Raw genomic sequence first — 23,268 nt, 5'->3', positions numbered from 1 at the left:
TTTCATACATCTTTAATTCTGTCTCTGATTTTTATTTTATCAACTTAAAACCACATTTAAACAAACACTGTTTGCTTTTAAACAAACTGTTATGGATTTTAGGATTTTGGCATTAAGACTGGATATCCTGAACTTCCACTGGAGGTAGTCAATGCAAGGTGAATGGTAAAAAAACCAAGAGACACGAGTCCGAGTTCATTACTTGCTGACTTACTGCAACTTCTCTCCAACAGACTGGTTTCTTGCAGATAATCAGGTTGTTATAGCAATCTAAGAAATTTAAAAATGTAGTCTTGACAAAAGTTTCAAGAAAATATATTTATTCAATTTTAGCAGAGGAAGAAAACATAGTAAATATAACAATTTCTTACACCCTTCTTTACAAGGTATTTTTATGTTCATACCACATTTCTGTACAAATTTCATCTATTATTTCTAATTTTAGAAGACCACATTCACAGAAAAATGCAAAATGAAAAATAACACATATCAGAGCAAAAGAGGGCAAATGTTTTATTTCTTGTGGCTACTGGTAAGTGTTCAAGTCCTTAGAACACTGCAAGATATGTCTTAGATCAGCAATATTGCAACCATCCAAACAGCACACACAACTATTGCATTAAGTGAACAATACAGATTGTAATTTTTTATGGTACAACCTCGATTTTTCTCTCAAATAACATCAAAGATGACTTTTCTGCAATCATGACAACACGAGCTTTTTACAAATCGCACAAGCAAGTCCTCAGCTGAAGCAAAACGGATCTAAGCTTTAAGCTCCTCAAAACAAGACAACCATCAGGCATGTACAATTCCATTCTGACTTGTCTATACAGGTCTTTGGAGTGCAACCGATACTTTCTTGGCAGAAGCAGATGCAATTCCATTGGGATTTTTATTTCTGTAAAGTGGAATTGGTACAGCAATCCCTTAGATTCTGTAGGATACCTACAGCTGTGTTTTGACAGCCATGAGGCTTTGTTAATTTTCTAAGTACCGTCTACTCAAACCAGTTTTCTTTCAGTAAAAAGCGTACAGCATCATCAAATCCATTTTGGTACAACGATTCCATTTTCTCCTGGTTTGGTGGGAACAAAGCTTGATTAAGCCTTACTAGGTTGGCTAGAGACAGCTGCAACAGAGCGAGAAGCTATAAATTAGTTTATTAAAGCAACTTATCTAGACTTGACAGTGTTGCTATCTGTTCTGTCATCTGTTTCATAAAACCAGCATGACTCTGTCTACACTAGTAAATTAACCATGTCCAGGTACTCCGCTGAGCGCCAAGACAAACTGGCGCAAACAGCATGCATACGTACTGCTAAACTCACAGCCTCCAAGACAGACTGTCTGCCTGTGAAACTGCCCAAAGTTTCTGAAACATTTTAACTTCGGGAACATTACCAGAACTGCCTGGCAGAGCGGTAGCTGGCACATGCTAAACTTGTGCAAAGAAATATTTTGACAGCTTACTAGTGCAAACAGCCACGTTCATGGGAACATTCCCAGGCAATTTTTAACACATAAGTATAAACGTACCTTGTATTACCAAAGAATTAAGAACTACTCAGCATCTCAATTGCTCACTTTGATGGTATAAAAAATTTTAGATTTTCATTCTTGAATAAAGACATTATTAAATTGTTTACAATAAAATTAAAAATATAATTAATTTAATAGTTCTGAATGCTTCATTTATATGATTAATTTAATACTGTAGCCACATACTTTATCATACAAAATTCTTAAAAACAGTATCAAAATCATCTTCATTATTTGAAATAAGCATTTATTCAAATTCTGACACTAACAGATGGAAGAGGTTCAAAGATACAGAAAATTGTTCACATTCCAACCCAGATAAATGAAGATACACAACTCTTCATTTTATGCAGATTAAAATATTGCTGAAAAAATATTTATTCTTAGTTTACATTTTTGTAGCTCTAAAAGCTAAGGGTGTTTCAAATGGAATAATTTTAAATGTTGCCTGAGATTCTGCACAAGTCTGCATTTGCAGGACCCTGGAAGCAATGTAACTCTGTAATTCATTTTCTGTCTCTAAACTAATCTAATCACCAGCTTATTTCTCCTCCTCTAGATGCAATAAATATTAGATAGAAATCACAGCCAAGAAATACACACTAAGCAACTGCATATCTTTTCAATATATAAGGAATCAATATTCTCATGCTTTATGAACATTTACGAAGTACTATCATGCTTAAAATCTCTCTGAGAAACATTACAAAGATTCAGAAATTGGTTCAATTTAGGATGACATTACTCAAATTAAGAAAACATATTAAGAACTGTCTAAAATAAATGTGAAAAAAAATAATACCGATTATTGCTAACCCTTATTTTTTTCTTTCTAATGGATTTTTTTTTTTTTGACAGCTAGGTCTACCACTATTCAATATTTTCTTTCATCATATCAAATGAAGCAATACTGTGGTAAGAGTCTGTGAGAGAAAGCTTGCGAAGACAGAAATGCCAAAATTGAAAAGGAGGACATAAAAATCAGCCTTAGCCTACATTTGAATATACAGAAATGCTTCTGTAACAGCTAATGAAGTAACTTCTGGAAAAATGTTAGATGTTCAAAATCTTAACACGAGCTTTCTTAAGCAATGAGGGGATCGGTCATTGTACACCATTTCAAATGTACAACAAACTTGTATTTTAATTTCAGTTAGAGCAGCCAATTTCAGCAAGTACAACAGGATGTTCTAGTGTTTCCCCCTCCTGAGGTATTCTGCAGAAGTCTTTTTTTTTTTTCCCCTATAAACACCCTGCCTAGCCAAAGACAGCTGATACTTAAAGCAAGCCTAGATTATTTACATTTAATAGCCTGTGATAATTTGCTCAATTTTGTAGTAGATCAATGCTTTTCACCCTGATAAAGTTTATTCTACATTTTCTTTCCCTTGTATTTAAGAAAAAGTCTACACTCCATTTGCAATACAAAAAATGCCAAAACATTACTTAAGTTGATATATAAGCAGAAAATAAGCTTAAATATAACCTTAAAATAAGCTTAAAAATAAGCATAACCTTAACTGCTCAATTACCTTTCCTTCTTCTGAAGTTATTAAATAAGAAAAACACTTACCATTATATCTTGTTTTGCAAATTTAACATAAAGATCCACACGTCCTTTATCTTGTGGACAGATATCTAATCGACCGCTGAAAGGAGAAATCGTAACAGTTCTTCCAACAGGCAAGATAGGAAGGCCATTGGTAAGGCCACCATCAACCCACTTCTATTGGAAAATAAAAATATTTTCAAAGTAACCTTAGTACAGTATGTTCATAACTGAATACTTCATCCTTCCTGTCCCTGCCTCCCCCACCCAACCCTCAAGAAACCTTTTAAGTTTCCTTCTCAGAATACCGTGCATAGGCTTGAGTAGGAGGCATAAAAGTCAAGGAACTGACAATGTACACACAGTGTTTAATCAATGAGCATTTGGCATAATGCGTAAATACGCGTATAATATATTTATCAAGCTACTGATAAGGCTTGTTAGTTGATCTAATAACAAAATGCCCCACGCAAAACTCTTCTCAAAGTATACATGAAAAGAGAAGATTGCTAATATTACATATGAACCATATCAGATAATGTATACTCCTCTAATACATTACTTGGATTCAAACTAGGAGCTGGACAATCTGTCTGTGCAGGTAAACTGACTGCACAAGCAAAATCAAAAATGACTTCTCTCTTCTTTTTCCAGAGCCTTCTGCCTTCTTACATACACAACACAGAACAGCAATAACTAGAAAGTAGAGGGTAAAGGTGGGAAGGAACTGAACAAATATTGCATGTAAGAGGGAGAAGACATCATGTCTGCTACAGGAGTTGAGTATAGGAAAGAATGAGGAAGAAAAAATAAAAGCAACCAATTAATTTCTTGCAGAGCCCCACATATTTCCTGGTTTTAAAGGCAGACTAGGGGCACAAGCCTGATCTTCAGAGGGACCACTGCCAAATTCCATCCCAGTATAAGCAGTGACAACTGTGACATTTCTTTTCAATACATTTTATACATCTGTATTTCTTTCTGTGCTTACACGCATAACCCAAAACTCAACATCAGTCATGTACACTGACATTGTACATGAGGTTTGGTAATCAGACACATCTCACTGAAGTTTACACATCTACAGCCCAAATAGTCATTCTACAGCCCAAATAGTCATTCTACACTTCCTTTATGGTCAAGGGAGAAAAAACACTGTTAGCACATGATTCACCTTATCCTAAAGTAGACATTTACATCTGATTTGAATTGTACTGAAAAAGTACTTTCTTCTCTTCTGCACTAGTTATAAAAGAAACATACGTTAACTATGTAAAATGTAGGCTACTACAGACACCTAAAGCTAGGCAAATTGAAATGCTATAAGAAATCATATTGTAAGATCCACCTCAGTGTTTCTTAAGGGTTTGACCTCCCCAAAGATAAACTGAATAACCCAGGATATCAGCTTCAAGTTTCATTAACACAGAACACTACAATCAAATGTAAAATTGTACTAGTACTCTAGCACCAATCAGGCTGAAGGCTTCTTCTCTGCTGTAGGTGATAATATATGTGACCACTATGAAATGACAAAATAATGCAAGTTTTCCCGCAAAATTACCGAAAATTCCACAGGAATTTAGTCACAAAATTAAAAAAAAAAATAATCTCCCATAAAAAGTATACTATTGGGAAGTTGTTTATGACATGTAAAATAAAGTTGTCTTCAAACTGCTGGAAAGACACTGGCTTTCAATGTAGTGACTACCACACAAGAAGCACTACCTCAGGTTACAGTGTTTGTTCTTCATTCAGTAGTCTCCATGGCCCCTCTCACCCTGTTATTTCATAACACACTTTAGCGCTTGACTCTTGGCATTAGCTCCCAATGTCAGTACCCACAATCCACCATTGAATTCCTTCAATTTCGACAAAACTCATATTTCTCAATGCTTAGGATTCAAATTGTTTTGCCTTAGAAAAAGAAGCAAAAAAAATAATAATTCGAAAGCCATTTAAAGCAATCTTTCAGACTTCTCAAACTCCATCACACCACTGCTGTGATAACTGTGAGTAAAGCTGCAACATACCTTAACATTTTTAACACCGAGGCTTTTTTTTTTGGTGTGTGGCTATAAATAGTCATTTATTATTGATCTATATGCAATGGTCCTTGAAGTACTAAGTGGCTTTTTGTTGCAATTCCTACAATGACAAGAACAGTGGAGTCCCTGTCTAAGCCAAGTCAAAGGCACTAACAGATGACATCATCGTCTTTCACAAGTCTAACTTAGTAATTTTACCACTTAAAAGTTGTCTCGCTTTTAAAATTTCGATTATTTAGGTTATTCCCCTCTCCTCTTATGTAACTTCAATATTTATTTGAAAATCAAAACATTTACCAAGGAAAGGGCAATACTTTTTATTAAGCACTAACTTTTGTAGATTCCGTTATTCCTGGCTGACATGCCCTCTGTCATTTTATTTTCCTTCAAGCGTTGGGAGAAACTTCTCAGTCAAAAATATTTTGGCTCCACAGTCCCTCATGTTACATAGTTAAAACATTGATATGCTGCAAATGAATAGGTGTAATGCCCCAGATTCCTTTAATTGCCTTAACTGATTCTTGAAAAATGCTTCTGTCCTGGTTTGAGGTAAAACAGGACCAATTTCGTCCTGTCTTCTTGTCCTGCCTAAACCACGACAATTTTTTAGCTGATGAGGCAAATTCCTGGTAACTTCTGAATTGATTTCTTTCTTGTAAGTACAGTGCAAAGACAGAGAAAGTTCTGAAATAACGTGCAACAAAAACCAAACCAGACAATGAAACTGAGGATGCAGGCTGGACCTAACAGAATCTACCCATTTACCAGTAGGTGGTTTTTACAAAGCTGTTCTGTAAGAACTACAGTAACACAAACTACAGCCTCATCATCAGATACAGTCCACTCAATCACCTGCAAATCTTTATCTGTCTTGAAGATTAACCTTGCCAGAGATTCAGAGGACGCCAAACCAACTCAAAGAAAGGTTATTTCCCATGGAGCAAGTTTACCCTGCTGTTACTGGAAGACTAGTCCAAGGACACCTTAAATACCCAACCCAGGTAAAAAAGTTATTTGAGGCCATTAACAGACTATAAATTCTCAGATGTTATTTTACACGCTCTTTTCCTTCAGATTATTTTTAGATTCATCAAACCAGAAGAAAACATACATGAACAGAATGATGTTATGTCTATGCTACCATGCAATTTAGCTTATTCACCCCAATAGTCTAGCTTACAAGCATGCATACTACAAGTATGCTAGCTAATCCAGTGTGAGCCAAATGCTTCCCAAAAAGCATGTGTCCTAAAAAGAAAACTGAAGTGCAATACTGGGAACAGTTTACCCTGGGGTTCACTCGAGGCAGCATGGACAGGCTAGCAACAGGTTTGGCTGTTTTCTGATACTATTCAAGCAAAACTGCACCATACTCCCTTACGTATCATGCAACATGTCCTTAGATAACATACTGAAATACATTTCAGAAACACTCCCAGATACCCTCGTGATACATATGCAGGTAACGTATGTAGCCCAAAGAAGATCCAGACCAACTGTCCTGAAGCACAGATAAGGCCACTAGACTCAAGCAGCCATCAGAGAGTAAGCTCTATTCCATGCTGCCATGGACCATATGGCCTAAGGAATTTATTCCCTGGAACTAGTGTAAATGCACACAGACAGAACTTTGGTTTGTTAAAGTAAATCTTTCAGGAAACCTGGAATATGATGCTAATACACTAGGTGGCCTCACAGGGCCAAATCAATATCCAGTCCATCTTACTGACTTCAATGCTTACCATGTCTGGATCATGAGGTTACATGCCATGTATCTGGCTCTACACTGCATGCTTTATGGCCCCTATTACCCCCCAACAAGTCCTCATTACCCATTATTCCAAGCCATGGAAATACTATTGCGATACAGATCGTACAGTTTTTGCTCTCACCAGTAATCTGGACTAAAGAATGGAAGTCACATTCATTTATAAGCAACAGTTTACTAAAAAACAAACAAACAAACAAACCCCAAAAAACCCTGCAAAAAAACATTCTCCACACCACAAATACACTATTTTACAGAGTATGAGGAAAGTCAATGCAGACATGCAAAACTAATCATTCCAACAAATAACAATAAATGAAAGTAATCTTCTTCTCAGAAACTGCCTTTTCTGAATCTCACTTCAGAAGAATAGTAAGAAGCTTTGGGAATGACAACAAGCTTTCAAATAACAGAAGAACCAGTTCCATGAAACATTCATTGATTTCACTTTTAAATGCAAAAAAAAAAAAAGTTAGGCAGGAACAAGAACTGTCCACTAAAAAGAGGCTGCAGGTGTTTCAGTAAATACTACAATACCCAGGCAAACCATAATAGCAGTGTTCATCCAGTAAAATGGGTTTTAAATAAGTTTACGACAAAACTCTGAGCCAACTTTTCAATTTCTTAGTTGAAAGAACACCACAAGAAATTTAACACCACTTCCTCTCCTTTAACTATTGGCAGAATTAACCTCAAACATGCATGTATGGCTTTTGAAATGCACAAGCAACATATAAAGACTCCAATCAACAAAACTTCCAGACCCTGGGAAGCTGCAAGCAGTCTCCATTTAACTCAAGCAGTCAGGCAATACCGATTTAAATCCTTCAAACATTTTAGCTAATATGTATTCCTGTGTACAAAATTCTAAAGGTGAGAAGCTTTCTGACATAACAAACTCCCTCTTGCTAGAGACAAATGCATATTTTTTTTAGGCAGGGTGGCTGTCAGGATTATAGATGTTCTAAAGACATCATTTGGATGCATATGAGGAAATAAAGGAAAGTACTTCTCAGAAAGAAATGTCTGTTTTCATGCTTCTAGTAATTATGAACAGAGTAAACAGTCAAAATTATTCTTAATACATTTGTGTAAGAAAGACAAAAAAGTTCTTGAAGCTAAACCAAGTATAGTAGTGTACACCTCGCAAAACTTCATAGCCATGTGCTATAGGGGGGAAAAAAGAGTTTATTCTTTAATGTTTGTCCAGAGGCAAGAGATTTGAAGGCACCTGGTAAGCATATAATTCTGTACAGAACAGGAGAACAACACATACTTAAACACACACATGTAGTCCCAGCAGCACCCAATCTGCCAAGGTCTCCCTTATGACCTCCATTAAACAGAAAAGCAGACTGGTGGTCCTTTAAATTGCAAAAAACATTTTAGAGTTGGTAACACAGCTTGCCTTGAGAAGCATCTTTACTAAGAGAACTTTCTTCTCATGGTAAGCGTTAGACATTATCTTTAGGAAACAGCTTAATGCTACAGAGATCATTTCAGTCTCAGCACCCACAATTTTTGAAAGAACACATGAACAAACTCATCATCTTTCACAGTGTTACTCTACAGAATCAACAGAAACAATAACTATTCTACAAAATACATTACTGCATTTGTCCTCCCTTAAGATCAAATAGCTACATCATAAATGAAGAACGCTCTTAGACAAAAAAATAAGTTGGTAGTTAAACTTAATGAAAAATTACCTCTCCTTTATATTCCACTGGCTTGATTCCTGCATATACTGGTACAAAACTACTTGCTAGCAGGACCTAGAGAAAAGAAAGCAGAAAGAATAGAGAATAAAATTGAAGAAAAAGTAACAAAGTGAGAATATGTACTGGTTCAGAATAAAATATATCTATCTATATTAAATAATATAGCAGTAATCACTCAATACATCAGTTTTACATAAAACCATTGTCGTCTCACAGTGTCTTCTTGTATGTCACTCAAAATATGATTAAAACTATTCAATAGGGTTTGGTTTCTTGACTTTACAGTGACAACTCTCAAAACAAAATATCACAAGTTAATTCACTGATTAATGTAATTCAAAAGACTATGAACTTATTTTTACAAAATGTGAAGTAAATCTGTGATTTTGCAGAAGCTAAACATGCATATGCTGAAAAAAAAAATGCAATCTAGAGTATTGTCAAAGAAGCTGACCCAATCATTCTGCTGGCATATTTAAATAGCGTTTACTCTTCTAATAAATCAGATTTTCTGAGAATTCAAAATTTCCAAAATACTATAAACAGTCTGAAAATTCATACATGTATATCTTTATGAGGATTGATACTTTGCATTTAATACATTCAAGTATTAACAAATTACTATTTGCCCTATTGTAAGCCTACATTGCTGTGTACAGCAGTTCTCAAATTTTTTTTTTTTTTTTTTTTTTTTTTTTTTTAAGACCAGGACACCTCTTCTGTCATGTATAGATGTGCACACACACATACATTTCTATCCACTCATAGCATTATCTATGAGAGTGTGTATGTAACTCTATACCTATGTATCCACCCATATACATATATATATGCAATTAGTATACAGCATTTTAAAGAGAAGGGGTAGATGTGTGGATGAAGTAGAAAAACTAACACTTTCAATATTTCCCTAACACTAACAGACCAGTGCGGCCTCCTATTCCACTGGTCCCACTTTTCCAAAGTAAACAGAATTATAGAACAGTTTAGGTTGGAACGGACCTTAAAGATCATCTAAATAAAACAGTGTTCTGTGCCCTGCTCTCTCACAAACACACAAATCATGCCTCTCTTGCCCCTCACCTCCAGTTTAAGAACTGCAAGTCTAGGAATGCTGGTAAATGATGATTGTCATCACATATGTAAAGACTATTTCAAAAGTGGGAGATTAACTGCCTTTCCACATCCACTGGGAATAGTAAAAGAAAGTAAGAGTTCAAAATTGTAGCAACACATGTTCAGTTTAGTCAGTATGAAAAACTTTGGAACCATAAGGCTTGTTAAGCACTGAAACCAACTGCATATGCAAGTTGAAAGATCTCTGGCAGAGGGTACAGTAGTTTTGCTGCTATAAAACACCATCTGCCCAGCAGTATCTTTTCCCATGCCTTGGATATAGTATATCATGTGTAGGAGAGGCGTAATACGCTTATATAACCTAAGAAGCTCTATCCTCCATCCTACCAGGGCAGCCACCGCCATTCAGACTGCTGTGTAAATGATACAGGCATAGCTGAAGCCATACACAAAAGCACATATTACGTGCAATTATTTTGAATTTTATTTCTGTTATTCCAACCCACTCCACTGCCAGCATATGGAACAAAAGAGTAGAACAGAAATGGTGAAGTCAATGAAAGAACTATCAAAATTCTAACAAAATATGCATATTTCCAAGGTTGTCTTGAAGTTTCTAATTGTCTTCAGGTTAGAAGATTCCACTGCAAAAAACCATAAGCCTACAGAATAATAGTCTCCATGCTTGTCACTGTTGGCTACTATAGCTACAAATAACACTGCATAATCTGAGATAATCACACAAAGGTAATTATGCAAAAAGCTTAAGCCCTACAAATTTTGAGAACTGACTGTGTAAAATATAATGGGTAAAGATTTTTTTTAAAAAAATATACTTTAAAGGCAAACTTCCAATGAATACTTTGCATTTTGTTAACAACTATGATTTTTTTTAAGTATTAATTATAAGGAATTTCTTACTTACTGTGAGCATCTACAAGGACAGGGAAAGAATGAAATCCTTCTTACTCTATTTCCTCCTTTATTCTGCTGTATCTTATGACATCCTCCAGCAAGATATAATCAATTACTAGAAAGAACATTTGCTTTACATGCATCTGAACTCATCCTCCCATTGCCTATCAGCTTATATATACAAACCTGATCCAAATTTAAAAAGTGGCATTCAACAGAAAAGAGATGGGCAGTAAAAGATATGCTTTCCAGTGACAGTTAAAATACATTTTATATACGGTACTTAACATTACATTACATCTATTCCACACGAGGACTTGTAGCAAGTACTGGATTTAATTATTTTTTTTTTAAGACAGGAACTTTCTTTTCTTTACTTTCTCTTGTGATGAAACACAATATAAAAGGTATCATTGAAGTGAGAGATGCAAAAAGATGCTACAAATTGTTACAAAATTTAGAGATACTTTATTTTATTCTCATCTACTGTAACCATTAGTTGCCCTGTTACTTTTCAAACAGACTTTTCCTACAAGGTAGTAATTTAAAAACAGGTGAAAGAAACACACACAAAACCAAATTTTAGTGAAATTTGTGAAACTGTAAGATCAAATGCTTTTTTCATTGTTTATGGCACGGTTGTAGCACCACTAATAGTATAAGTGATTACTTGAGTAAAACAGTGATTTATTGTACAGCTAATAATATACTCCTAAACCTTGAAGAAACTCAAGCACTTTTATTTAAAGCAGCAATATTCAACTTGATTACCTTAATGAGGTCCTCCCTGGAGGCAAAACTTGAAACCAAGTGATTTTCTGCATTTTTGGTGTTAGTGACTGACACATAGAGCCGGTTCTCAGCTATCTCATGAGCATTAGAAGGAAGAATAGACTCTATGCCTTCCCTAGAATAAAGAAAATGCTAAAAATTATTCACCATCATTATTTAAAAACCTTGCAAATAAGTTAGGGGTGAAATAGTGCTGAGCTTCCCACAGTAGAGAAAAAATATACACACTCTCCATTCTTATTTAGACAGCTTCACACAAAAATGATTTTACAGATGCATTAAGATAGGTACCTAAGTGTTTTCATAAAATCATAACCAGGTGTTACAGCACCGAAGTCCAGTTTTCTAACTTCCTCTGCAAATCCATAGGCAAACTGCTTACATCTCTGCAAATTAAAATATTCACCATTAAGGATGTTTTAGCTATGAGAAGTATGTTCAGCTGTGGTATCAAAAACATACTAGCAGCTAAAGTTTTAATCAAGAGAGTGCTATAAGATCAGACTAAAATATTTTCCCATATGTGCTGGGTTTCTAACAAGATATGCATAACAAAACGTTGATCCTTTTATAAGAACTAATTTGTAAGAAAACAAGATCCCTAATTAAAAATAATTTTGCAGTGGAAATATTCTTCTCACAAGAATACCACTTTAACAATCAAGGAAAGCTAAAGGTCATTTTTCCTATGTATAACCACTGCTAAATAATCAGTTCTCTGAACCATGTCATTACATGAACAATAATTTATATTTCAAGTGTTTTTATTTTAAAGACTACTTCGGTACTAAAACCAGACACAAGTACTTTAAGATGCCTATAAGCATTAAAAATAACCCTACAATTATTACAGTTCTTCTTACTAATGCAAAAACTATGCTATTAACAAATACTTCTATTATTCATTAAAAATGTGTATTTACTGAATGGGATACTACAATGGAAGACAAAGGAAGAAAAGACACCTGTAAAAAAAACAGGCAACAGATTTCACTGCACAGAGAACCTCTTTTATGCAAGCTGAAATGCCTTGCGTTAACAACTGCAGAAAAATACCTTGAAGTGTGAGCCCTAAGAACTCCAAAAGAAGAATAAAACAATAGGTAGCATTTATTTTTTAGCAAAAAGATTCTAAAACACTGATTCTGAATACGTAAGACTCACTATTTGGTATTCATATTCCTTTTTTTATCCTTTCATGCAGACTTTTCTAACAATTTTAGGGACTTGGAAAAAAAAACAAAATCCAATCTTATGCAACTTTCTGAAATTAGTACTCAATAAATACATTATACTCATATTCACCTATTTAATCACATGCTTACAGAATAAAAGATCTGTTTATAGATAGTTTGGAGTGCCTGGCTTATGAGCTTCCTGCATGAAGAACAAACATATTGTTAGTAACAAAATAGATTATTGACTTGATTGGGGAAAGAAAAAAAAGAGAGAAGTGAATATGTACTATTGAGGAGGAAGGAAAAGGATTTAATAGATGGAAAAATAGGAAAGAGTTGGAGTGAGGATTACTATGAGATCAGGAGCAAGCTGGCTGGAGCAGTTTAACTTACATCATTTGTACAACAGAGCAGTCATACATAGGTGAAAGACAGAAATGTAGTTCTTGCATCCACTTTCTCTTTATGGCCTTCTGACAAATGCATGAAAAAGGTTCATTAAGAGGTCCATACCTCTTAAAGCAACAATCACTGTAAAGATTTGTACTAACTCATTCCACATAGGTTAGACTTGCACCTTTACTCTAGGAGGTACATGCACCACGTGTCTTAAATTTATTCTACATTAGGCAGTTAGGCTTCTTCTGTAGTCAAACAGTTGGAAAGAGGCATATTCATACACCTCTCCCTCTTACTAGAGAAGAAACCCACAAAACCCTACATAGAAGCACCTGAGAACTGCTATCCTTATATCTAAGATGCTTTAATAAAGTGATAGGGAACTAAGAGTAACAGGGAGGTAGATGAATCCAAATCTATGTGAAGAGCAGAAGACTATTTTCTGTATTAAAAGTACTAATAGACCATAACTGGACTCTCAATTTTTGCTGCCAAAAGGGACAGTTTCCTACAGCTACAAAGTGTCTACACTTTTATTGCTAGAAGCATTAAACAATACATCTAAATTTTAAATAGTGACTGAGGACATGTTTAGAAATTGTAACCACTTGTATTGAGTTAAGCAAACTTGACGTCAAACATGATCAAGATACTTCTGAAATAAATAGGTACTTATCTATAGCTCTATAAGCCTCCCTAGATTTCTGAAGTCCCATGCTTTTTCAACAGTGACAAAAATCCAAGATAACTGAAAAACATTCGCAAACTGTCATATTAGAACAGCAACAGTCAAAGCAAGAAATCCTCAATGTTACATTTTCTCCAAAATTAGGAAAGGATGTATTAGAGGTTTGAGACTAGGAGATGGAGAAAGTAGTAATTATAGCTTGTCTAACACAGCCATCTCTGGGGAAAAAAAAAAAAAAAAAGTAAAAAAAAATAACTCATGTAAGAGTTATATTTGTGGATATAAAATATTTCAAGTTAGAAATTTAATAAAGGTAATAATATAATTATCCTGATATGAAGAGTTAATTCGATTCAATACATAACACTGCCTTTACCTAAATTCTATGGGAATTAAGAAAAATTACTCCCCCCCCCCCCCAAATACCTCTCAATTATCCATTTAAACAATATAATGGAACATTCTTCAGTTTGTATTAAAATGCGTTTTCCAGGAAAAATCCATCAGACCCAATGTAATACAGGCTTAGTTTCCACAAACATGAAAAATAAAACCTCTTGTAATATTTTTACCTAGAAAGATTTTTGTAAGTTGGACAAGGCTGGGAACAAATGTTCATACCCAGAGCCTAGATTAAGCAGAAGAATTTCCTTGGACTAAGAAAAGGCTAGCTGCTGTGCTCACCCTAGAGGAAATGAAAGTCAGAGGTATGCATTATACCAGGCAAACTTGAAACTGAACTACTAGTCAGAGGCTATAAAAAAGGAGTAACACCTGAACAGAATCCAAGGTTCTCTTCAGAATGGAGTGGAACTTTTCTAATAGCAAATCATACAAAGAATGCACCTGGAGGGTGGTGGGATGGAAAGAGGCCAGGGAAGAACTTAACTGCTGAAAGCAACAGAAGTATAGCTAACTGCAAGCTAAGTTCATATCACAGCAGAAACAAACAGAAAGATCAGTGGCAAAGTGTGGTACTGGCTGGGACTATTGTTTGAATCAAATGCAATGGAAGTTCTAACAAAGGAGGCCCAGAGAAAATTAGCTGATGCTCACTGGAATGAAACTTAAGTGTATTAGAACAAAAATCTAGCTGCCTTTCCCCTCGCCCCCAATTATTCTGTTTATTATAATTAAAAATACTAAAGAAATATTAACATTTTGGCAAGGCCTAGTCCTCTACATATATGAAGGCAAAGTCACTACAGCCGCTTCAGGAGGGCAAAGCGGCCTTAACCTAAGACTAAGAACAAAGAAAAGCCAATGCCTTCCCATAGAACTTGTAACAGAGCAGTCACTGAATATCACTTTGCTGTCTCTACATGACACCATATCCATGGTGAGAAAACGGTAGTATCTCTGGAGGAATAAAAACCCAAACGCAAACGTATGCAGCATAGCGTGTCACAACTGAACACTGAAGGTTAATCCACACTGGCATGCAGTGGGGCTACTGCTGCTAAGTCATGAACTGCTTAGTCTAAAGGAGGTGCACAAACCACTTCTTGTGCTGTCTAATGGAGCACAGACAGAAAGGAAAAAAAATGAGCCAGTGTGCAGTGTTCTTTGACTTTATGAAGATACAGCCCATCTACCATTTTCATTTCCTTTGACAAAAGGATGAAAAGATAGTGCTATGCATTTGCATAACAAAGCCTGCCTCTATCCAAGAAAACAATAATTAACTTTGTAACATACAGTGATTAAATGCATATACATTTTGGTATATTAAAGTATATCTGGTTACATACAACACATGAAATTTATATCTGCATAGCTTAAAATATAAAGTTTGTATGACAGACTTTTGTCATAAAGAAATACTTGCTTCATAAACATTTCTGCCCATAAGTCACAGATTTTGTTAATGAAAACACACACACAAGTTCCGTTTCTTTACAAGAAGCAAGAATAAAAACAAGAACCAAAATATTTAAGAAAACTTAATGGTAGATGATTACATCAAAAATATCCTTTTAAAATGAACATGTCCTATACCTACAGGTTTATTAATTTACCTCTATATTTTCTGGTACTGCTAATAAGACAGTGGCAGCCAGTGATCCCGCTGAAGCTCCCGCAAAAGCTTTCACAACTTTCAGTAACTTCTTACCATGCCTGTAAAAAGCAGCTGCTGCCCCCAAGTGGTAAATTCCCAGAAACCCACAAGCTGCAAATGACAGATTGATATGTTTCATTTTTGCTGTGGAAATAAAGTTTCACAGTCAGAAAAAGGATCAGTTAATTTTTTCTTATAATATTCATCTATTCCTTTGGCATGGAACACATAATATACTATATCTATATAAAAAAAAGTTTATTTATGAACAGTAAAAACTTTTGATTACCAAATACATCAAACAAGTAGCAATTAGTTTAGCATCTCCAAAATTGAAAACAACTCTAAAATACTGCTTAGCACAAATCTCCTTTTCAATCAAGAAATATATATGTCTATATACAACGTAACTACAAATTTTGATCTAATCTGTCAAAGAAATAAAAAAAACAAAGTAGCTACTCAAAAGTGATAAAAGAATGCTGTTGGAGAGCAAACATTGTTAGCCCCCTAGAGTAAAAATCAAATTAATTATAAAACTGCTGGCTACTGTGTCATTATACTCCCCTTAAATACATAGCCTTGAACCCAATAGGTTTACTATTTTCCCTTAAAAAAAAAAAAAAAAAAAAAAGGAGTGAGAGAAAAAGATCATGCACGTGCATGCATCTCATAGTGACAGGGCATACTGTACACCGTTTGGTGCATCAGACATAGTGCTAAAGCACTACACTACCATAAATAGTGCACTTTAGCCCCTTTACACTGGAAACACTTGCATATCCGCTCATAGGTATGAATATCTGTAACTTATAGCTAACACATTTGTACTGATAGAAGGGTTTTCAGGTTGGCTGTTACTGTGACAGTATGAGAGAAAGGCATTTGCAATGAAGCAAATCATAAAGCATGTTACTACTTTTTAAAAGAAAGGATCTTTTAATTCAAAGAAAAATCACTGTACTGCATAGACGATAAAGAGTTTACTCAAGATTTTACTGGAAAAGAACAAACAATTCTACTTTGAAGATTTTTTTAGTAGAGTGGAAAAAAAACTAAAACAGACTCTGAAGCATGATGCCATGATGTGCTTTCTTTCAGGCTAGTTAAACTCACAGTAGTTTAACCAAATGTTGCAGCTGTTTCCATGCCTTCTACAAATTAGAAGCAAAGATGATGCATTTGCATCATGGGCCACTGACCCAGGTGAAGCTGGTAAAGCAATTGCATTATTAAGTAGGAAGACAAACATGGAAGAATTAACTTCCATTTTCCTCCAAAGGAGATTTCAGGCTGAAGACACTACTAGTGTGAAACGTTGTATGAAGTAAGGACCACGTTTACATAGCTGATTGCTCAGAAAATAAACAAGCAAAGTAAGAGCTCACAAATCTCAAGAATTACATCTAAAGGACATATGAAATGTAACTAAGAAACACAAGTGTAAGATAATAAGCTTATTTAAATAAAAATAGCATATGAGCATATGTATGCTTATGTACATGCATGTATACATCTTCTAAACCTTCTTCTACAATGCTCATCTACAAAGCACTCTGAATGGTATCTCTCCCTGCTGGAATATATTTAGATGCTCACAAATAAAAAAGAAGATGAAAACTAAAAAGAGTACCTAAAGCATCGTTACAGCAAGAAATTTTAGATTAAAGGAATTTCTTTTTTTTTTAAAAAGAGAAAAAAATCCCTACAAATGTAGAAGACAATCACACTTCAGTGTATGAAGAATCGGCTGGTACATTTTCTCTAAAGTGAGAAGAACAGAAAAGGAGGTTATGTGAACTGAAGAGATTACTTGAATCTCAGATCAAAATCTACTGAAAATACACTGAAGTCAGATGTCCATGCCTTCTCTTACAAGGCTTCATAAGGAAGTTTTATTTTCTTCTGTGAGCTTCATTCTTTTCTAATTGTCAGCTATTGTGAGTAATCACTGTTCTCTTGGGTGTCTGGATACATGGTATCCACTCTTTGATGAGAGTTAATTTCTTAACACTTAGATCCCATACTTCTCTTACTTCTTGTTGATTCCCCTACCCAAGAGACAAAGATTATTGAATGAGTATTCACATCAGTTTCTTGACTGACAAAAGGATTCATTGAGAGATGAATATGCAAAAAGAACACTAAGATTTCAAGTAGAGGAATACTGTTAAAGAATGCTGCTAGTCTCACACTCTGTCAAGAGTAGACTAATTTCAAGTCCAAAAAGATGAAATAAATACAATCGAAAGAGCAGTTAAAAATAAATCTTTTTTTCTTAAACAGAAGTACTTGATCCACTGGATTTGCATGGCATGCAATGCAGAACTGTTTTACAGATTGCCCAAGAGCATGGCTGTGTTATGAAGTCATTGAGATTTTATTAATTAGGGTCAGTTCCCAGGTCTAAATTATGTATTTGTCACAGTACCAATGTTAACCAGCAAATGACATTCAGGTTCAAACAACAGATCCTATGGTTACATCTAGCTGCGTGACTGAGGAATGTCTTTTGCACATACATGTAACAACTCTACAAGTGGGTCAATAATTAGAGAAAAAATAATCCTTGAATCAGAATAATTCAGGAGGTCTCTTGCTCAACCTTCTGTTTAAAACAGGGTCAGCTATCAGATCAAATTGGGTGCTCAGGGATTTATCCAGTTGTTAACTGAAAAATCATGTACTGTTTAGCTCCTAAGTGATAGCTAATACCTGTTGCTGGGTGAAACAATCAGGTCTTCTTTCACTTGTTCAGAATATTAAAATCAGTAGAGTATTGCAATTAATCAGCATTATAAAGAAGAAACAACAGAGTATTAATATCTTCATTCAGCACTATGCATCTACCCACGGGGAGTGGGTAACCCTCTTACAACAAATCTGTAACAAAGCGCTCAACCTACAAAGATGATACAGATGAATAAGAATCATGTTTCTAGAAGGAACTATCTGCTTGACAGGTGCACTTAAGCAATGTCATTTCACCTTCCAAAGTAATCTCTGAGTAAAAGAAAAAGATAAGAAAGCGCTCATTAGATGAATGTCCTGCAAAATCAGAAAAGCAAGAAATAGGAAACCAAGATACTCACTTGTATGAGAATATAAGCTTTCCCATTTCTTTTGATTCTTGTAAATATATCATGGCAACACTTGATTTGCAAGTTAGAATGGTGTATTTCAGAGACAGTATGATTCAAAAATGTCTTTTGCTTTGATGATCTGGTAGATCACTGCTCTTTTGATCAAAAAGAATAGTAGTTATAACAACTCCCAAAAGGACATACAGAGAAACTTAAAATTAAGTCTACAGTATGAATATTCCCTGCCAATTTCTTACAGAGTACCAGAAATGGGAGCACAATCACATCTGGATATAGACCATTTTTTCAGCTGCCTGAGCAAACAGCAGAAATCTTGCTGTCTTAGAAAGGGTACCAAACACCTGTTCCACAAGACTTCAGACCAAATATTCTTAGAGGGTTTAATGTAAGTTCTGACTATTAAAGATAATATCTATTAACTCAAAGTTATCATATTTTCATGTTAAGAAAAAAATTCTTTAAACCGTAAAAGATGCACAAGTACATTTCAGCAGGACAGTGCACTGTAGAAATTTGACGTAAATAGGACATGGCAAATGCTTTTGCCACTGCTTTTCAAAAAACATCTTACATGATTGGCAAATTTCAAAATATAAAGATTTTAACTGGCTAAGGCGATAAGTATGCTTCTGTCGTCTACAAGAAAAAAAAAACACAAAAGCATAAGAAAAGATAAGTACAAGAAGAAACTAGAAGGGTACTGGGGCTGTTCAATCTCATTACAGATAGTGCAGAAGCATTCAGGAATAAACATAAACCTAAGAGTTCTATTTAAAAGAGTCTTGCATCTGTGAAACAAGGATTCACTGGTGATTACAAATATGCTGGGGGGAGGAGGGCACGTCTGTTTACTCAGCAGTATCTCATCCATTTGTAATGCAAACTTACAAAAGAATGTACATAAGGAGACAAGGCTGTATAGCAGAATTACGATATAGTACAATGCAGCTTTTCGGGATAGGTACTGTCTTCCTGATTGTCAAGCACAAGAAATAGCACAACAGCTTCTCATGCTGCTGTTTCCTGAGCACTATAATTATATAAACAGTATATGATCTCAGTGCCTTAACTAGTCATAACCACCTCCATGTCACCCCATTTGTAAACAAAAGCTGAAAATGCCCAAAGCAACTGACCAAAAAACCTTTACAAACAGAAATTAAAGATACATAGAATGTGAATGACCAAGCACCCTGAAGCACAAGAGCTAAAATGTATGATGCATAAAAGCACATTTGAGAATTAGTTATTAGACAGGAATGACAAAACTAAGTTATGGAAAGAACTCTTTAGTTGGGAAGCATTGCTAAAATAAAGGTCATAATTCTAACTACTAATTCACCTGAATCAGAAATCACCACTCACACAGGAACATTTAATTGTTTTTTCACATTTATAACAGAAAAAAAAAGTTCACTAGCATCACAGACTTTTGTAACCTTCAGTGAATATTGATTCTCCCAGTCAAAAATAGTCTCACACAAAACAATAACGCATCCAATAGACTGTACTCTACTTAAGAGTCACCACAGTTGCTAGCAAGAGAACAGGATAAGCAAGTTTTACATCTATACAGTCGCATGGAATAAATATTATAAGAATTTGATGAAGTTGAAATTAAAATAATAGCAATACAAAATAATCAGTACACAATCCAATCAGCCACTAAGATACTCAAGAAAATTAAATGAGTCTTTGCAAACTATAAAAAATGTGTACAATCCCCTTGAAATTACAAAATAAACACATGACATGATACAAAACTTTCAAATTAAGTTTAGGCCACCTTGGTCATTATACAAGATGTCTAGAGAGGATGGGGAAGGCTGACTTCTTAAGAAGAGGGTGGCAAAAAGGTTCAATACCTTCTAATGAATGTTGGCTTCCATCACATACTCCACTGGGACTTTTTCCAGAAGCTATTTTAGTTCCCTCTGCACTAGTAGCCATTCTTGTATCTACTGCTGTTTGTTTATCATTTACCTTGGAAACCTACAATCATACAGTCAAATATTACTATTTAAAAGAGAAACAACAGGCAAATACAAGATGAACATTATTTAAACAGATTAATAAAGTCAATGAAAATAGTTGTAAAACAATCTAGATCAATTTCTCAATTGCTTAGCCCCCCTGAATTAGTTGAAACCACAATATTCCAGTATTTATAAAATGCATGCAGCAATTTATATTTTAAAGATTAATTTAATTGGACATCTAGAAAAACTCTGTCATTTGGAACTGCCAGTGTCCAAATTTAGCCTTAATTTTGTGTCCTTTCACACTATTTTTGTTTATATCCAGATTTTTTTTTAATAATCAAACTCTTATGCTTTCATCCTCCCTTGCCGATCCAATAAAAATTGACTTTTGTTCCCCAATTTTGTGCAATATTGCATTAGTAAAAAGTTTTCCAGAGAACTCTGGTCCTATTCTTCACTTAACAGTTGTCACTCTAACTAATAAGCCTGCCAGTTATCATGCAGTATTGACTGAAGTACAATTTGAAAAACTTAAGTGTTTCTCCCCAACTTAGAATTATCAGACACAAAAAGTTAATTCTGAAACACTGGTTCTCCTGCAACTTCTTGCTGCCTGCCCCTTTATCTTGATAGGCATCTTCACTTCATAAATAAGGCTGCATGATCAAAAGCTTAGCTCTGTAGACTCTGAAAGAAACACTATTATCACTGTATCGATGCACATTGCTTATACCTAGAGCACCACAAAAATACTTACCTGGAATTTAACTCTGTTATGTGGCGCTTTTATGGTGCAATAGTTCAGAATTCCAATCCAGAATGGCTGAGTTTTTGGAAACGTGCAACTACACAGTCTGCCTTCTTTCAACCGAAGCAACAGTATTTGAGCACTACAAAGGCTTTTAGCAGTCCACATTTTCTCAAAAGTGACCTCTGGATGTAGTAACCAAACTGATACTCTCAGAAGCTGTTTTACAAGGGAGTTACAAAGGAAGTATCAACAGATGAGCTGCTTGGACACCACAGAGGTACATAGTAGAAACTTTCTTCAAAACATAACCTGTTTAAAAACATTAAGGTAAAAAAGAAAAAAAGGAAAAAAGAAAAAAAGAAAAGAGTAGTTGAAAGGTAGTTGCACATCAAGGTCCTGATACCATAACAAGATCCTCTTCACTGCCCTCTCACCTAAAACACTGATGTGTTAACAGTTGATTTACTTGACAATGAAACAGCTCTAGGCAGAACTTTGGTTCAGTAGCTACTCTCTCTCTCACCAGCCTCCATCTGCCACTGTATCATTCACCACTAAGCATAAAGTCAACCGTTCATTTCAGAAACAGGAAGGACTAAAACTGTTAATAATTCAGAGAAAAAGTGAACAAACTGTCCCTTATAATTAACAACGTGAATACATTGTTCCTTCTACGTGAGGTGAAAAAGGTGCAAGGACCGTTCCAGCAACTTCAAGCCAACTGTTCACAAAAACAAAGCGCTGATGTCAAAATGCTAGTAAGACAACCTCAAGGCACGCACGAGCCTTGTAGCATAGAAGATGACAAAGACATCGTAGGAGTGACACGCAAATCAAATGTAAGTCCGGTTTACAACTAGCAAGAATTTGACCATAAAGAGTAACGTGTGGAAATGCACTTGTTCCGATGAAAAGAAAAGCAGGTTATTGCCCTGACTACCAGTGCAAACAAACCCAGCGTGATCCTGTGTAGGCGAAGTCTCAGAAGTACTCGCTCAACTTCAAATTAACCCAAATCAAATACGCGAATTTCAGCCTTTTTTTTCCCCGCTTCATTGAGCGTGCCAGGAGGCCTACAATGCAATTTAATTTTTCCTTCCGCCACTTCTGCTCGGTGAACAACCAGCACAAACCAGCGAAGCGGGGCTGAAACGGCGAGAGAAAACTTCTCACCGTAACAAACGCAGAGCGTCAGGTGACGCCTGAAGCGACCACAGCAGGAGGAAAAGCCCCGGCGCCTTCTAAACTTGTAAACTTGCGAAAGGAGGGCCATTTTTAAGCGACCCACGTCCCTTCAAATTTTATGTCCAAACGCCCCAATCCTTCCCCGTTTCCCTCCGCGCAGGCTCCCGCCTCAGACACCACCACCACCACCACTCCCCGGGGGTCTAACGCGGCCTACACGACCCGCCGGGGGCGCCCTGCCCCTCTCGGCTCTCGCCTCTCAGCCGGGCCCCGGCCCGCGGCCCCACCTCACGGACACAACTCCGGGCAGGGAGCACCGAAGGCCGCCGACAGCCTCAGGACCCGGCTTAAGGGAAGGCGTTCCCCGGGCAGCCCCAGCCCTGCCGCGCACTCCCCGCTCGCGCTACCTCCCCCGGCGGCGGCGGGGCGGCCTCCCTGCGGGGCGCGGGGCGCGGGCCCCCGCGGAAACTTGGGGCGGGGGAGGGGGGGGCGGCCCTTCCCCCGTGACGC

General features: G+C 36.0%; 1 protein-coding gene across 3 annotated transcripts; it reads right to left on the bottom strand.

Annotated features, from left to right (window-relative positions):
* Positions 1–305: 305 nt before the first annotated feature.
* Positions 306–23,067, bottom strand: PNPLA4 (patatin like domain 4, phospholipase and triacylglycerol lipase). 3 transcript variants are annotated; one of them, XM_082498524.1, is made up of 9 exons: positions 23,046–23,067; positions 21,580–21,882; positions 20,706–20,832; positions 15,696–15,880; positions 11,704–11,798; positions 11,392–11,527; positions 8,617–8,682; positions 3,116–3,268; positions 306–1,132 (listed from the first exon to the last, which is right to left on the bottom strand). In XM_082498524.1, the coding sequence occupies exons 2-9, from the start codon at positions 21,736–21,738 to the stop codon at positions 1,001–1,003; spliced, it is 1,053 nt and encodes a 350-aa protein (XP_082354650.1). In that variant the 5' UTR covers positions 21,739–21,882; positions 23,046–23,067; the 3' UTR covers positions 306–1,000. The 3 variants fall into 3 exon arrangements, with proteins under 3 accessions (XP_082354650.1, XP_082354651.1, XP_082354652.1); XM_082498525.1 differs by having other exon boundaries at positions 15,696–15,847; XM_082498526.1 differs by lacking the exons at positions 15,696–15,880; positions 21,580–21,882; positions 23,046–23,067 and having other exon boundaries at positions 20,706–20,736.
* Between the last annotated feature and the right edge of the window lie 201 nt (positions 23,068–23,268).

Source organism: Vanellus vanellus, assembly GCF_965231255.1.
Source record: "Vanellus vanellus genome assembly, chromosome: 1".
Taxonomy (NCBI): domain Eukaryota; kingdom Metazoa; phylum Chordata; class Aves; order Charadriiformes; family Charadriidae; genus Vanellus; species Vanellus vanellus.
This window is presented reverse-complemented; position numbering and strand designations above follow the sequence as displayed.